The sequence below is a fragment of the Ranitomeya imitator genome, chromosome 7, assembly GCF_032444005.1.
Source record: "Ranitomeya imitator isolate aRanImi1 chromosome 7, aRanImi1.pri, whole genome shotgun sequence".
In the NCBI taxonomy this organism is placed as follows: domain Eukaryota; kingdom Metazoa; phylum Chordata; class Amphibia; order Anura; family Dendrobatidae; genus Ranitomeya; species Ranitomeya imitator.
The window spans coordinates 4,631,982-4,649,845 of NC_091288.1; the positions used below are offsets into that span (position 1 = coordinate 4,631,982).

The 17,864-nt window shown below is 52.8% G+C and overlaps 1 protein-coding gene across 1 annotated transcript in view; it reads left to right on the forward strand.

The window, feature by feature from the left end:
• OSBPL11 (oxysterol binding protein like 11) overlaps positions 1–17,864 on the forward strand; it is a 51,826-nt gene that overhangs the window by 16,413 nt on the left and 17,549 nt on the right. The window contains exons 7-9 of the mRNA XM_069732579.1: positions 5,176–5,324; positions 12,324–12,464; positions 12,572–13,055. Coding sequence (XP_069588680.1) covers positions 5,176–5,324; positions 12,324–12,464; positions 12,572–13,055 — 774 coding nt within the window. The remainder of the gene's footprint in view (positions 1–5,175; positions 5,325–12,323; positions 12,465–12,571; positions 13,056–17,864) is intronic.

Below are 17,864 nucleotides of genomic sequence, written 5' to 3' on the forward strand. Positions count from 1 at the left end.
TGGCATCCTCCGTATGTAATCCGTATGGCATCCGTACTGCGTGGTTTTCTCGCAGGCTTGCAAAACCAACATACCGCTATAGAAATGATCCATGTGTCCCAAAAAGAAAAAAAAATATATACAGTGGGGCAAAAAAGTATTTAGTCAGTCAGCAATAGTGCAAGTTCCACCACTTAAAAAGATGAGAGGTGTCTGTAATTTACATCATAGGTAGACCTCAACTATGGGAGACAAACTGAGAAAAAAAAATCCAGAAAATCACATTGTCTGTTTTTTTAACATTTTATTTGCATATTATGGTGGAGAATAAGTATTTGGTCAGAAACAAACAATCAAGATTTCTGGCTCTCACAGACCTGTAACTTCTTCTTTAAGAGTCTCCTCTTTCCTCCACTCATTACCTGTAGTAATGGCACCTGTTTAAACTTGTTATCAGTATAAAAAGACACCTGTGCACACCCTCAAACAGTCTGACTCCAAACTCCACTATGGTGAAGACCAAAGAGCTGTCAAAGGACACCAGAAACAAAATTGTAGCCCTGCACCAGGCTGGGAAGACTGAATCTGCAATAGCCAACCAGCTTGGAGTGAAGAAATCAACAGTGGGACCAATAATTAGAAAATGGAAGACATACAAGACCACTGATAATCTCCCTCGATCTGGGGCTCCACGCAAAATCCCACCCCGTGGGGTCAGAATGATCACAAGAACGGTGAGCAAAAATCCCAGAACTACACGGGAGGACCTAGTGAATGAACTGCAGAGAGCTGGGACCAATGTAACAAGGCCTACCATAAGTAACACACTACGCCACCATGGACTCAGATCCTGCAGTGCCAGACGTGTCCCACTGCTTAAGCCAGTACATGTCCGGGCCCGTCTGAAGTTTTCTAGAGAGCCTTTGGATGATCCAGAGGTGTTTTGGGAGAATGTCCTATGGTCTGATGAAACCAAACTGGAACTGTTTGGTAGAAACACAACTTGTCGTATTTGGAGGAAAAAGAATACTGAGTTGCATCCATCAAACACCATACCTACTGTAAAGCATGGTGGTGGAAACATCATGCTTTGGGGCTGTTTCTCTGCAAAGGGGCCAGGATGACTGATCCGGGTACATGAAAGAATGAATGGGGCCATGTATCGTGAGATTTTGAGTGCAAACCTCCTTCCATCAGCAAGGGCATTGAAGATGAAACGTGGCTGGGTCTTTCAACATGACAATGATCCAAAGCACACCGCCAGGGCAATGAAGGAGTGGCTTCGTAAGAAGCATTTCAAGGTCCTGGAGTGGCCTAGCCAGTCTCCAGATCTCAACCCTATAGAAAACCTTTGGAGGGAGTTGAAAGTCCGTGTTGCCAAGCGAAAAGCCAAAAACATCACTGCTCTAGAGGAGATCTGCATGGAGGAATGGGCCAACATACCAACAACAGTGTGTGGCAACCTTGTGAAGACTTACAGAAAACGTTTGACCTCCGTCATTGCCAACAAAGGATATATTACAAAGTATTGAGATGAAATTTTGTTTCTGACCAAATACTTATTTTCCACCATAATATGCAAATAAAATGTTAAAAAAACAGACAATGTGATTTTCTGGATTTTTTTTCTGTTTGTCTCCCATAGTTGAGGTCTACCTATGATGTAAATTACAGACGCCTCTCATCTTTTTAAGTGGTGGAACTTGCACTATTGCTGACTGACTAAATACTTTTTTGCCCCACTGTATATATATACTGTCTATATATATATATATATATATATATATATATATATATATATATATATATATATATATATATATGTCAGTGGACACATATATGTATATATATTAATATTTTTTCCAGCGCTATACAGCTTGAAAGCCGGTAATTGAATTACCGGCTTTTTCTTTCTCCTTCCTAAAACCCGACATGATTTGAGACATGGTTTACATACAGTAAACCATGTCTTCTCTCCATTTTTTTTGCAGATTCCACACTACTAATGTCAGTAGTGTGTATCTGCAAAATTTGGCCGTTCTAGCTCTTAAAATAAAGGGTTAAGTGGCGGAAAAAATTGGTGTGGGCTCCCGCGCAATTTTCTCCGCCAGAGTAGTAAAGCCAGTGACTGAGGGCAGATATTAATAGCCTGGAGAGGGTCCATGGTTATTGGCCCCCCCCGGCTAAAAATATCTGCCCCCAGCCACCCCAGAAAAGGCACATCTGGAAGATGCGCCTATTCTGGCACTTGGCCACTCTCTTCCCATTCCCGTGTAGCGGTGGGATATGGGGTAATGAAGGGTTAATGCCACCTTGCTATTGTAAGGTGACATTAAGCCTAATTATTAATGAAGAGGCGTCAATTATGACACCTATCCATTATTAATCCAATTGTAGTAAAGGGTTAAATAAAACACAAACACATTATTTAAAATTATTTTAATGAAATAAAAACAATGGTTGTTGGAGTATTTTATTCTACGCCCAATCCAGTCACTGAAGACCCTCGTTCTGTGAAAGAAAAAACATAATAAACCAACAATATACTTACCCTCCGCAGATCTGTAACGTCCAACGATGTAAATCCTTCTGAAGGGGTTAAAACATTTTGCAGCAAGGAGCTTTGCTAATGCAATGCTACTCCTCGCTGCAAAACCCCGGGGAATGAGTCTAAATATAGATCAATGATCTATATTTAGCTTCATTTGCGGTGAGGCGCCCTCTGCTGGCTGTTCATAGATCGTGGGAACTTTCCTAGAAAGCCTGGGAGCTTACAATAGCAAGGTGGCATTAACCCTTCATTACCCCATATCCCACCGCTACATGGGAATGGGAAGAGAGTGGCCAAGTGCCAGAATAGGCGCATCTTCCAGATGTGCCTTTTCTGGGGTGGCTGGGGGCAGATATTTTTAGCCAGGGGGGGGCCAATAACCGTGGACCCTCTCCAGGCTATTAATATCTGCCCTCAGTCACTGGCTTTACTACTCTGGCGGAGAAAATTGCGCGGGAGCCCACTCCAATTTTTTCCGCCATTTAACACTTTATTTTAAGAGCTAGAACGGCCAAATTTTGCAGATACACACTACTGACATTAGTAGTGTGGAATCTGCAAAAAAAATGGAGAGAATACATGGTTTACTGTATGTAACCATGTCTCAAATCATGTCTGGTTTTAGGAAGGAGAAAGAAAAAGCCGGTAATTCAATTACCGGCTTTCAAGCTGTATAGCGCTGGAATAAATATTAATATATATACATATATGTGTCTCACTGACATATATATATATATATATATACCTATTCTATGTGTACACATTTATTCTACCTATTCTACTGTAAGCTGTCAGTGTGATTTTACTGTACACCGCACTGAATTGCCGGCTTTTCTCTCTAACAGCGCTGCGTATTTCTCGCAAGTCACACTACTTGTCCGTGTGTAATCCGTATTTTTCACGCTTCCATAGACTTTTATTGGCGTATTTCTTGCGCAGTACGGTGACAAACGCAGCATGCTGCGAATTTGTACGGCCGTAGAAAGCCGTATAATACTGATCAGTAAAATACGGCAGATAGGAGCAGGGGCATAGAGAATAATTGTGCCGTATTTATTGCGAGTTTTACGGACGTAGTTTCTGCGCTCTTACGTCCGTAAAACTCGCATGTGTGACGCCGGCCTAACTCTCACCAAGTCATTTTTGAAAGTCAACAAACTAGCTGGCCTAGGCAATGTGTAATCAACATATCATCAAACATCACTAGTCATCCAGAATAAGAGCACAGTCTGTCACCACAAATTGCCAACTTAGATGGCAATATTTCAGGCTTACACAAGCAAACATCAGTTTTCTTGACCAACCAGAGAGAAACACATCAATTCAAAAGTCAAAATATCGATCAGTCTATTCTTCCTAGCTTGTTAAAGACGTCTGGTTAATTAAGATTCAATGCTGTGTCTCCACACAATCACTTTATTATCTCTGCCCCCCGACCAGTGCGCACACACAATCACCCTCGGTGCGCCCGGCCGTGTACACTCGGTGTGCCTGGCCGTGTACATCTTCTGTGCGCCGGCCGTGTGCATCCCCTGTCCCCCGGTGTGCCTGGCCGTGTACACCCTCGGTGCGTTCAGCCGTGTACATCTTCTGTGCGCCGGCCGTGTGGACCCCCTATCCCTCGGTGTGCCTGGCCATGTACACCCTTGGTGCGCTCAGCCGTGTACATCTTCTGTGCGCCGGCCGTGTGCACCCCCAGTCCCTCGGTGTGCCTGGCCGTGTACACCCTCGGTGCCCTCAGCCATGTACATCTTCTGTGCGCCGGCCGTGTGCATCCTCGGTCCCCCGGTGTGCCTGGCCGTGTACACCCTCGGTGCGCTCAGCCGTGTATATCTTCTGTGCGCCGGCCGTGTGGACCCCCTATCCCTCGGTGTGCCTGGCCGTGTACACCCTCGGTGCGCTCAGCCGTGTACATCTTCTGTGCGCCGGCCGTGTACATCTTCTGTGCGCCGGCCGTGTGCACCCCCAGTCCCTCGGTGTGCCTGGCCGTGTACACCCTCGGTGCGCTCAGCCGTGTACATCTTCGGTGCGCCGGCCGTGTGCATCCCCTGTCCCTCGGTGTGCCTGGCCGTGTACACCCTCGGTGCGTTCAGCCGTGTACATCTTCTGTGCGCCGGCCGTGTGCATCCCCTGTCCCCCGGTGTGCCTGGCCGTGTACACCCTCGGTGCGTTCAGCCGTGTACATCTTCTGTGCGCCGGCCGTGTGCACCCCCTATCCCTCGGTGTGCCTGGCCGTGTACACCCTCGGTGCGCTCAGCCGTGTACATCTTCTGTGCGCCGGCCATGTGCACCCTCGGTCCCTCGGTGCTGGGCTGGTGTCCATCTTCTGCAGCCATACAACTTTCCAGTCTGTGTTTCCGATGGAGTAGCTCGGCTGTGGTGTCGCGTTACCCGTCAGTATCGGGTTCTCTCAGTATCTGGACAGGTAATCCTGCTGGGAGGGCATTGTGCTGTGTGCGCTGCGGAGCCGGAGATCACATCCCGCCGCTGTGAGAGGCAGCGGCTTCTCCTACACTGCCCGGATTATCGGGGCTCAGACTACGCTCGCCATGTCACATGACTGGTGCTCACTGTAGGACTTTGCCCGTCTATGTGCCCGGCCTGGATGATGAGTGACTCTAAGTGCAAAATTCCTTTTCCCTCAGGGGTGACGATAAACTGGCTGGAACCAAAGAGCCTCCTGCCCGAGCCCCTGGAAAATGGTGCGGCCCCCTGCTTCCCGGTTGAGGAGAGTAAGGAGCAGGACTTGCTGATTGATGCGGACGGGGAGCCTGAGAGCAGCCAGCTGTGCAGGGTAAGTGCCACCATGACGCCCGCCCGGGTGTAACGCCACAGACACATGGTATGTAATGGGGTGAATGCCACCAATGTGGGGTACAGGGTGCGCCTCATGTAAGGGCCGAGCCATCTCTTTCTGCCTCCGCTGATATTGGTCCAGGGCGGCTCCGTAGAGAGTGGCGATAACGGACATACAGAGACCCCCACGCACCGAGACACATGGTGTCCCAGGGTCTGCACTACGCTGTGTCTCTCCATAGACTGTGATGCGGATCCCATAATAGGGCACTCCCCACACCCCAACAATATGAGGGCGCTGCTCTGACATTTCGGGGTTCACAGTTTGGAATCTGCTGAGTTTTGGGTGTCGGGTAACAAGAAAAAGAACTGGATTATTAAAAGGGGATTTATCTTAAGTGTCATTTACTAGTGTCCGTTACTAGTACATAGGAAAAGCCGAACCACGGGGCGAGGTGAGGGGATGCGAGGTGACGGGGTGCGAGGTGCCTCTTCCCCTGTGCTGCCTCCGTAGATCCGCACACATCAGTGCCCGTCCCTGTAACCCCGACACATAGCAGGACCATCCACTTAGTGACGAGTTTTCCGGGGACGCACACATGGCCACTGCCTGAACACCCTCCTGAAGATGGCGCTCTCAGTCCAGAATGAGTAAGAGGTGGCAGGGTTCTTCACAACAGGAACGGGGATTTCCAGAATACAGGAGACCAGTGACAAAGGGATGTGATCCAAGCCCTAATAAGCGATATACGAGGGGCGTTCAGTAAAGACCCCGCTGCCCCACGTCCTGTGGACGGAGAGTCCCTCTCTACATAGGAGCCACCTGGGGACGCGCACGTCTCCCATGTCTTAACTGTAAACACCTCACTTGTAGAAGTCGACAGGTTGCTCCAAAAGCCGCACTGTGATGCTGGAAATCTGAGTCTCATCATTTAGAATAATGCTTCCCTTCACAAATAACTTCATTGTTGGAAAGAGGTGGAAGTCTGATGGTGCGAGGTCGGGGGAATAAGGGGACGCGGTGGAGTGTCACAGCCACCGGAGCATGCTGATATTCAGGCAACAAGTGAGTTGTGAACTGGTGCATCGTCTTTGGGGAGGGAGCATGCCACGACTCTTGGTTCTGATGGCCTCCCCCAATTTCTGTCGCAGTGAAGCATAGTATGCCCCAGTGATCATAGTACCCTTTGCTAAGAAATGCATCAGTACTACTCCGTTATGGTCCCGAAATACTGTGAGCGTGACCTTGCCTGCAGCCGAGGGTTGGGCACGTGCTTTCTTTGGAGAAGATGAGCCTTGATGCTTCCATTGCATGGACTGGACTTTAGTCTCAGGATCACAGTGATGGACCCGGCTTTCATCCTGTGTGATCGGTCTGTGGTCTCCATCGTCAATCGAGCCTGAGAGTATCCGACTCGTTCCTGCTTCTGGAAAGGTGTGAGCAGCCGGGGAACCCAGCGAACAGATACCTTATGCAGGTGAAGATGGTCTTGGAGGAATTTTTGAATGGACCCCACACTAATCTTGAGGTTTTGGGCCAGGTGGCGAATGGTTACGCAGTGAATTTCCATAATGGCGACCTCCACTTGCTGGATGGTGTGTTCATCTGTGAAGGAGAGAATGGCTAATGAAATCAATTATTAAATCTTATATAAGTCAGCTCAGATATGGTGGAGCAAGATGGCGATTGTGTCCTTTCAACTGTCCTGGAAGGAATCTTTAGAATGCAGGAGTGAAGGCAATGGAATACACCAAGACACCATATTTGGAAATGAAGTTGGACATGAACCAATTATAAAGTGACCAGCTGTTCAGACGTTGTGCGACCTCCCCATTTGCTGCTTGTAGCATCTTCCTTTGTTCTGAAAATAAAGTTCAGTTGTGCACCCTCTTTGGCTGAGAGAGGAGTGTGTATCTGTATCTGTGTATCTGATACATTCTTGGCCTCTACGCGCGCAATCAGCTTATATTTGGTCAGGTACAAGCAATCATACAGAGATCACACATCAATAGCAGAGTGGGGTCGCCCTGGAATTGGAGTGTTTGCACCGGAGTCCGACCACCAATGTGAATTAATGCCGGTTCTTGACTACATGATATGATGGGAATCATCACCATAAACCTCTTTCATCTCATCAATGTCACCTTTGGTGTGCGGCCTTCCAGTAAAGGAATTTGATGACTGCTCTGTATCCACTGGGTCCATTATCTCACACCACCAGCACCTGTAACATCAGGACCGGTATCAGTACAGAGCTGCAAAATGGCCTAAAACCTACAGAGACTGATATCATTACACATGTGCAGTGTCAGCTCCTGTGATAAAGAGAATTAATGAACGCGTGTGATCCAGCTATCCAAACTGTGACATGAGGGAACTACAGGTCCCAACAAGTGTGATCATGTAGTGTAGAAGTTAGACCTTCCCCCTCACATGGCATGCAGCGGCATTCTCGGTTATTGTATTGTGCACTATGTAGATTCAGGCCGATGGTTCTGCTCCTTGAGAGGGGGGAATATGGACTGGATCACATCAGCTTGGCTGCCCCTCAATCTGTGAACAACTTTCTTTGTGTATTGTCCACGTTCTAGATTCAGCCTGGAGATCAGATTTCTGCACCAGCCTCATGTTAATATTCTAATTCCTGGTTTGTGACTGGACCGTGACTACTTTACCCATGAATACAGTATTTTTCTAAAGGTTCTGGTCTTGGCTTTTCTTTCCCGTAGTAAATAGAAATTGTCAGGCTGCACTAGGTCCCATTTGGAGTGTAAAAGACATCAGAGGTGTGAAATGTTTCCAATTCTGTGTGTTCTCAGGAAGGCCCCCTGGGGTCTGAGACCCGGAGACCAGGAAAGATACCTTTGCTCAAGGTTATGACCTTTGTGATGAGCTGCAGCCTAAGAAAAGATGCTGATTTACTGCCGGTCATACATCGCCTACAAATATATATTTTAGACACAACCCAGATTGTGTCACCCCTCAGACTTCTCATGCGCCCCCATTACACTGATGATGGCTTTACACCCCGATGACTTCTGTCCGCAGCTTTATCAGGTCGTCGTCTGAAATGGCTCCAATGACTGTCGCTTTGTCCAGAGATCATTGTCCGTCTATCAGGGTTTCTGCTCGTTAGGTGTTGTGCAGTGTCCGTGCACAGCTCCACACAGCGCTGAGCCGATTCCACAACTGCTCTAACCCATAATATGACAAGAAAGCCACAGTCCATCATTACTGCAACACATGACAGTCTGTGATCTGGAAAACTGCTAGAACCTTGAAGGTGTCCTCAAGTGCAGTCAGGAAATCCATCAATCACTATGAGGAAACTGGCTCTGATGAGTACTGCACCAGGCAATGAGAGACCACAAAAGACCTCTGCTGCAGAGGATAAGTTCATCACAGTTACAGCCGTTTGAAATGATGCACAGACATTAGGTAGCCATAACGGCAAACCAGTATAGACTTCTATGGACTGAGCAGCAAGACCGGAGTTGAGATGTGTGCTGTGCTCTGAGGTGTCTGCGACCAGACGCCATTATTATTATTATTTATTTATATAGCACCATTAATTCCATGGTGCTGTACATGAGAAGGGGTTACGTACAGGGTGATGGATATCGTTTACAGTAAACAAATATAGATTGACAGACTGGTACAGAAGGGCGAGGACCCGGCCCCCGTGGGCTTACATTCTACGCCATGTCACTGTGAGATGCAGCAGGGGTGAGCGGTTGGTCTGTACATGTGTCGTGCCCACCGTGAAGCATGGGGGAGTTGTGAGGGTCGGAGCTCTGCTGGTGACTCTGGGGGAGATTTATTCCCAGCATGGCTCCCTCAGCGTTCTGCAGCCACCACAATCCCATCTGGTCTGCGCTTACTGGGATCATCATCTGTGTAAGAGGACAACGACCATAAAACATGTCCAGGGTAAATAAGGCCGACGTCAGAGGGATGGGGGCTGCGTCAGAGTGAACAGCCCCTCATTCACTGACCTCAAGCAATGGAGATGTCTGAGATGAGGTGGGCGGAAAAGCAAAGCGACCGACAAGCGCTGCGCACCTGAACTGACTGAGAAGCTGGAACTGTGGAGAGAGCTGAGGGGTGTAGGGCCGCCAACAGTAATGGGGCACATGAGGAATCTGAGGGGTTAAACCTTCTAGGTCGTGTTGTTTCCATATCTGTCCCTTCTTTTCTTATTGGTTTTGCTGCCTTCAGACTGATCTACTATGTGCACAATACGGAGGAAACCCACGGCATGATATAGAACTAGACACACACCCTGGTTTCAAAGTCTACACGCCAGTGGGTGTGTGCTTGTTTTTTTTTCATGTAAGTAATCTTACCAAGAAAGTAAAATCACGTGGTTGCATAAATCTGCACACCCTTCCACTAATACTTTGCCGCAGTCCCTTTGAATTTCTGGCAGCGTTCAGTCTTTTTGGGTCGGGATTTATCAGTGCGGCACATCTAGGATTGATGATCTTTCCCGAATCCTTCGTGGAGCAGCTCCACATCTGCGGGGACATCTCCTGTGTACAGCGGCCTCTTCAGGTCACCACAGATTGCGGGGACATCTCCTGTGTACAGCGCCCTCTTCAGGTCACCACAGATTGCGGGGACATCTCCTGTGTACAGTGCCCTCTTCAGACACCACAGATTGCGGGGACATCTCCTGTGTACGGCGTCCTCTTCAGGTCACCACAGATTGCGGGGACATCTCCTGTGTACAGCATCCTCTTCAGGTCACCACAGATTGCGGGGGCATCTCCTGTGTACAGCGCCCTCTTCAGGTCACCACAGATTGCGGGGACATCTCCTGTGTACAGCGCCCTCTTCAGGTCACCACAGATTGCGGGGGCATCTCCTGTGTACAGCGCCCTCTTCAGGTCACCACAGATTGCGGGGACATCTCCTGTGTACAGCGCCCTCTTCAGGTCACCACAGATTGCGGGGGCATCTCCTGTGTACAGCGCCCTCTTCAGGTCACCACAGATTGCGGGGACATCTCCTGTGTACAGCATCCTCTTCAGGTCACCACAGATTGCGGGGGCATCTCCTGTGTACAGCGCCCTCTTCAGGTCACCACAGATTGCGGGGACATCTCCTGTGTACAGAGTCCTCTTCAGGTCACCACAGATTGCGGGGACATCTCCTGTGTACAGCGCTCTCTTCAGGTCACCACAGATTGCGGGGACATCTCCTGTGTACAGCGTCCTCTTCAGACACCACAGATTGCTGGGGCATCTCCTGTGTACAGCGCCCTCTTCAGGTCACCACAGATTGCGGGGGCATCTCCTGTGTAGAGCGCCCTCTTCAGGTCACCACAGATTGCGGGGACATCTCCTGTGTACAGCGTCCTCTCCAGGTCACCACAGATTGCGGGGACATCTCCTGTGTACAGCGCTCTCTTCAGGTCACCACAGATTGCGGGGACATCTCCTGTGTACAGTGTCCTCTTCAGGTCACCACAGATTGTCCCCTTGGTTCAGGTCTGGGCTTGGCCACTCCAGAACCTCCATCTTCTGGAGAAGCTGTTTCCAGCTTTTTAGCAGCGGCTGAAAGGTTCTGATGTAAAATTGTCTCATATTTTGAACTGTCCGTAATCCCCTCCCCCTTGACAAAGTCTAAGCCACAGAGAACAATGCTGCCCCCACCATGCCTCACTGTGGGGATGATGATCTTCTGGTGACCGGTGTCAGATTTGTGCCTTGTGGAATAGCGGCTACACTGTTTCCCCCTCGGTCTCGTCAGACTGAATATGTATGTTTCTAGTTTCTGACCGACATGGAGGGTTTGGTAACCATTATCCGGACCTGGTTGATTTTTCGTTTGAAGAAAAGGCCTCGTCATCAGGGACATGTAGACTTTTTATCCACTGTATATACAATGTGGTAACGAAAGCACATGGGGTGATGAACCGTGCAGGGTCAGACTTGAGGAATAGATGAGGAAGGGGAAGGGTTTCCTGGGGGACGTATGGGGGGACATGAGGTCCGGGCTGATGCTTCGTCATGTTTGTTTGGGTAAGATGCAGAGACTTATGGGGAGAATGATGCGGCCGGACCAGAATATGTGAGGGGGACATATGCACGCCCTGGGGACATAAAACTGGGGGTGGGGACATACACCTGCCCTGGGGAAAATACACTGGGGGTGAGGACATACACACAGCGGGGGGTCATACACTGGGGGGGCGTAGATACGACGGGGGACATATGCACGAAGGGGGTTCATACACTGCGGGGCATAGACATGACGAGGGGACATACACTGGAGGTGGGGGACATACACTGCGGGGGCATAGGCACGACGGGGGGACATACACTGCGGGGCATAGACATGACGAGGGGACATACACTGGAGGTGGGGGACATACACTGCGGGGGCATAGGCACGACGGGGGGACATACACTGCGGGGGCATAGACATGACGGGGGGACATACACTGGAGGTGGGGGGACATACACTGCGGGGGACATATGCACGACGGGGGGACATAGTGGAGGGCATAGACACGATGGGGGGCATACATTGCTGGGGCATAGACACGACGGGGGGACATATGCACGAAGGGGGGGGGTCATACACTGGGGGGCATAGACACGCCCAAGGGACATATGGGGGGAACAGACAGAAAGGTTCCTGTGTTTGCTGAGCCGCAGCGTTACGAACAGTCGGCATTTCTGGGTCGTGTTGAGGATTAATGGCAGCGCCTTTCTCCTGGTTGTCGGAGAGTGCAGTCATGTGTCGGGGGCTGATATCTGCGGGGGCCGCCTGACTGTCCCCATGGCAATGGGTCGGGGTTTAATCTCTGATCAGTTTTCCATAGGCGTATCCCCCCATTATCTGGCCTTGTCATCATCACACGGGGGTCCGCCTCCTTGTCCCGCACTCATGCCTGTAGTTTTGGGGAGTGCTGTCGCCCTATATTCTTGTATTGGGGGTCCTCGTCACCCTACCTGTGTTTTGACCACCTTCCTCTTGTCTCCACAGGAACCTGTGGCTATAAACCCGGAGGAGGAGGAGGAGGATTCGTGCGAGCTGCCGGAGGACGACCTGGGGGCGGTGGAGGAGCAGCGCAGCGTCATCCTGCACCTCCTGTCGCAGCTGAAGCTCGGCATGGATCTCACACGGGTCAGTGCACTCCCCTGACAGCAAGCAGGGTTCCTATATAGTCCATGTACCTGACCTGACAGAGGCTGCCCTGAGTCCTCCATATTCTCACTGTCTGTTCCTTCCAGGTCGTCCTCCCCACCTTCATCCTGGAGAAGCGGTCACTCCTGGAGATGTACGCAGACTTCCTGTCCCACCCCGACCTATTCCTGGCCATCAGCGGGGGGCTCACCCCGGAGGCTCGTATGCTGCTCTTTGTGGAATATTACCTGACCTCCTTCCATGAAGGACGCAAGGGCGCCCTGGCCAAGAAGCCGTACAACCCCATCATCGGAGAGACCTTCCACTGCTCCTGGCGGGTCCCCAAGGAGAGCATGCTGGTCCCCCAAACCTCAGAGACTCCGGAGGATGAGCAGGATCCGAGGCCGGAGGACGCCACGGCCAGCCAGAACTACTACTCGGTCAGGTTTGTGGCTGAGCAGGTTTCTCACCACCCTCCGGTATCCGGATTCTACGCCGAGTGTCCTGAGCGCAAAATGTGTGTCAATGCCCACGTGTGGACCAAGAGCAAGTTCATGGGGATGTCCATCGGGGTCACCATGGTGGGAGAAGGTGAGTGGAGGCCACAGGCTCTGCAACGCGGCTTCGCAAATCTGTAACTGTGCCATACAGTGTATGCAGGTGCTCTACAGTGTGTGGGCGTCCAATACAGTGTATACAGGTCCCGTGCGGTGTATGCAGGTCCAGTGAGGTGTACAGTGTATGTAGGTCCCGTGCGGTGTATGAAGGTCTTGTACGGTGTATGCAGGTTCCGTGCGGTGTATGCAGGTCTCGTACGGTGTATGTAGGTCCCGTGCAGTGTACTGTGTATGCAGGTCTCGCGCGGTGTGTCCAGGTCTCGCGCGCTGTGTCCAGGTCTCGCGCGCTGTGTCCAGGTCTCGCGCGCTGTGTCCAGGTCTCGCGCGCTGTGTCCAGGTCTCGCGCGCTGTGTCCAGGTCTCGCGCGCTGTGTCCAGGTCTCGCGCGCTGTGTCCAGGTCTCGCGCGCTGTGTCCAGGTCTCGCGCGCTGTGTCCAGGTCTCGCGCGCTGTGTCCAGGTCTCGCGCGCTGTGTCCAGGTCTCGCGCGCTGTGTCCAGGTCTCGCGCGCTGTGTCCAGGTCTCGCGCGCTGTGTCCAGGTCTCGCGCGCTGTGTCCAGGTCTCGCGCGCTGTGTCCAGGTCTCGCGCGCTGTGTCCAGGTCTCGCGCGCTGTGTCCATGTCTCGCGCGCTGTGTCCAGGTCTCGCGCGCTGTGTCCAGGTCTCGCGCGCTGTGTCCAGGTCTCGCGCGCTGTGTCCAGGTCTCGCGCGCTGTGTCCAGGTCTCGCGCGCTGTGTCCAGGTCTCGCGCGCTGTGTCCAGGTCTCGCGCGCTGTGTCCAGGTCTCGCGCGCTGTGTCCAGGTCTCGCGCGCTGTGTCCAGGTCTCGCGCGCTGTGTCCAGGTCTCGCGCGCTGTGTCCAGGTCTCGCGCGCTGTGACCAGGTCTCGCGCGCTGTGTCCAGGTCTCGCGCGCTGTGTCCAGGTCTCGCGCGCTGTGTCCAGGTCTCGCGCGCTGTGTCCAGGTCTCGCGCGCTGTGTCCAGGTCTCGCGCGCTGTGTCCAGGTCTCGCGCGCTGTGTCCAGGTCTCGCGCGCTGTGTCCAGGTCTCGCGCGCTGTGTCCAGGTCTCGCGCGCTGTGTCCAGGTCTCGCGCGCTGTGTCCAGGTCTCGCGCGCTGTGTCCAGGTCTCGCGCGCTGTGTCCAGGTCTCGCGCGCTGTGTCCAGGTCTCGCGCGCTGTGTCCAGGTCTCGCGCGCTGTGTCCAGGTCTCGCGCGCTGTGTCCAGGTCTCGCGCGCTGTGTCCAGGTCTCGCGCGCTGTGTCCAGGTCTCGCGCGCTGTGTCCAGGTCTCGCGCGCTGTGTCCAGGTCTCGCGCGCTGTGTCCAGGTCTCGCGCGCTGTGTCCAGGTCTCGCGCGCTGTGTCCAGGTCTCGCGCGCTGTGTCCAGGTCTCGCGCGCTGTGTCCAGGTCTCGCGCGCTGTGTCCAGGTCTCGCGCGCTGTGTCCAGGTCTCGCGCGCTGTGTCCAGGTCTCGCGCGCTGTGTCCAGGTCTCGCGCGCTGTGTCCAGGTCTCGCGCGCTGTGTCCAGGTCTCGCGCGCTGTGTCCAGGTCTCGCGCGCTGTGTCCAGGTCTCGCGCGCTGTGTCCAGGTCTCGCGCGCTGTGTCCAGGTCTCGCGCGCTGTGTCCAGGTCTCGCGCGCTGTGTCCAGGTCTCGCGCGCTGTGTCCAGGTCTCGCGCGCTGTGTCCAGGTCTCGCGCGCTGTGTCCAGGTCTCGCGCGCTGTGTCCAGGTCTCGCGCGCTGTGTCCAGGTCTCGCGCGCTGTGTCCAGGTCTCGCGCGCTGTGTCCAGGTCTCGCGCGCTGTGTCCAGGTCTCGCGCGCTGTGTCCAGGTCTCGCGCGCTGTGTCCAGGTCTCGCGCGCTGTGTCCAGGTCTCGCGCGCTGTGTCCAGGTCTCGCGCGCTGTGTCCAGGTCTCGCGCGCTGTGTCCAGGTCTCGCGCGCTGTGTCCAGGTCTCGCGCGCTGTGTCCAGGTCTCGCGCGCTGTGTCCAGGTCTCGCGCGCTGTGTCCAGGTCTCGCGCGCTGTGTCCAGGTCTCGCGCGCTGTGTCCAGGTCTCGCGCGCTGTGTCCAGGTCTCGCGCGCTGTGTCCAGGTCTCGCGCGCTGTGTCCAGGTCTCGCGCGCTGTGTCCAGGTCTCGCGCGCTGTGTCCAGGTCTCGCGCGCTGTGTCCAGGTCTCGCGCGCTGTGTCCAGGTCTCGCGCGCTGTGTCCAGGTCTCGCGCGCTGTGTCCAGGTCTCGCGCGCTGTGTCCAGGTCTCGCGCGCTGTGTCCAGGTCTCGCGCGCTGTGTCCAGGTCTCGCGCGCTGTGTCCAGGTCTCGCGCGCTGTGTCCAGGTCTCGCGCGCTGTGTCCAGGTCTCGCGCGCTGTGTCCAGGTCTCGCGCGCTGTGTCCAGGTCTCGCGCGCTGTGTCCAGGTCTCGCGCGCTGTGTCCAGGTCTCGCGCGCTGTGTCCAGGTCTCGCGCGCTGTGTCCAGGTCTCGCGCGCTGTGTCCAGGTCTCGCGCGCTGTGTCCAGGTCTCGCGCGCTGTGTCCAGGTCTCGCGCGCTGTGTCCAGGTCTCGCGCGCTGTGTCCAGGTCTCGCGCGCTGTGTCCAGGTCTCGCGCGCTGTGTCCAGGTCTCGCGCGCTGTGTCCAGGTCTCGCGCGCTGTGTCCAGGTCTCGCGCGCTGTGTCCAGGTCTCGCGCGCTGTGTCCAGGTCTCGCGCGCTGTGTCCAGGTCTCGCGCGCTGTGTCCAGGTCTCGCGCGCTGTGTCCAGGTCTCGCGCGCTGTGTCCAGGTCTCGCGCGCTGTGTCCAGGTCTCGCGCGCTGTGTCCAGGTCTCGCGCGCTGTGTCCAGGTCTCGCGCGCTGTGTCCAGGTCTCGCGCGCTGTGTCCAGGTCTCGCGCGCTGTGTCCAGGTCTCGCGCGCTGTGTCCAGGTCTCGCGCGCTGTGTCCAGGTCTCGCGCGCTGTGTCCAGGTCTCGCGCGCTGTGTCCAGGTCTCGCGCGCTGTGTCCAGGTCTCGCGCGCTGTGTCCAGGTCTCGCGCGCTGTGTCCAGGTCTCGCGCGCTGTGTCCAGGTCTCGCGCGCTGTGTCCAGGTCTCGCGCGCTGTGTCCAGGTCTCGCGCGCTGTGTCCAGGTCTCGCGCGCTGTGTCCAGGTCTCGCGCGCTGTGTCCAGGTCTCGCGCGCTGTGTCCAGGTCTCGCGCGCTGTGTCCAGGTCTCGCGCGCTGTGTCCAGGTCTCGCGCGCTGTGTCCATCTCCTGTACAGCATATGAACAAGTGGTGGGAGAAAACAAAGATCAGAGACTCCCATATAGAGTAGAAAAGATGTAACATTTTATTAAATAGTACAAGAGTCATGGGAAAACGAGGAGAAATAGCTCAGGATGTGGAAGGGCCACACAGGGCGAGGAGCTGACAACCCACAATACAGTGATGCAAAGTCAGAGCATATAATATGGTGTCAGATGTCGGCTGTAAACCCAGCATCCGAATATACAGGAGCTTCTCACAAACTTAGAATATCATCAAAAAGTGAAACTCCTATATTCTATAGAGTCATTACACACAGAGTGATCTATTTCACGGGTTTATTTCTGTTAATGTTGATGATTATGGCTTACAGCCAATGAAAATCCAAAAGTCATTTGTCATGGATCCCTTCTCCGTGGTGTCACTTATTCGTCACGTGCCTTCTCTCACACGTGACTTGGGGTTGTGCCTGCACTATCTCCCCACTCTGTCTAGCATTCAACCTCTGTCCTATGCTGTAATGGGAGCATAAATCACACACCGACCCAGGCCACACACCCACTCATACATGCTGCCACCACTCATCGAATACACGGGCGATGAGTCCCGGAAATAATAATACTAATAATGTCTATCACACCTTAGGCTATGGATTCTTTTAGAACATTAAAGGTTCAACTTGTTAAAGTTTTATACTTTAATAACAAAAGGTTCAATGCTTACAATAAGAAAAAGGTATAAAAATATGATGATAAAAAGACATACAACTTATGCAAAACAGTATAAAATAAAGAGGAGATGGTAGTTGCTTCTTCTCTCTGAGGGTAGGACGAATGTAGATTGGATCACACCAGCTTTTCAAGCTGCCCCCATCACGTGAACACAATTCTCTGTCTGCAGCCTAAATTTATAACTTTGGTCTGGAGGTCAGGTTTCTAGACCGGCCCCTCAGGTTAATATCATAATTGCTGGCTTTTTGATTGGCCACGGCCGCGCTACTAATGAATATATTATGTTTCTCTTGAGACACTTGTGAAAAGGGTCTCAGGAATAGATAACCTCGGGCCGCAATTAGCATCTCCCCTCCAAGACCTAGGAGGTGCCAAATGTTACCTTCCTGTTGGCCCTAGCTAGACCTCCTGGTGAGATATGGAGACACAATTTCTACTAGTCCCAAGGAAGTACCTATTAACACCTAGGTGCGACTTGCCTTTAGGACAGATGTTACATTATCACTAGTCACACATATAACCCTAGACATATGTCACTACACACATATAGATATATATATATATATACACATATTTCACCACATCATTATCTCAGTAAATTATAATTAACAATTGTGAAGGAACGGGGTCAGTGGGTGCTCTTGTCCGCCGGCCCGGCTGCCTGTAGCAAGACTGCATGGACCAGGGCTCATACCAGTGAACGCCCGCTCTATTTCCCGGTGGGCCATACACTACACAGACAACACAGGGTTAAGGTAAATCAGTGTGGCAGTTCTTAATTGAGCCACAACACACAATAGCAAACAGAACAATCCCAGCAATTTCTCCAAGATGGTGCAC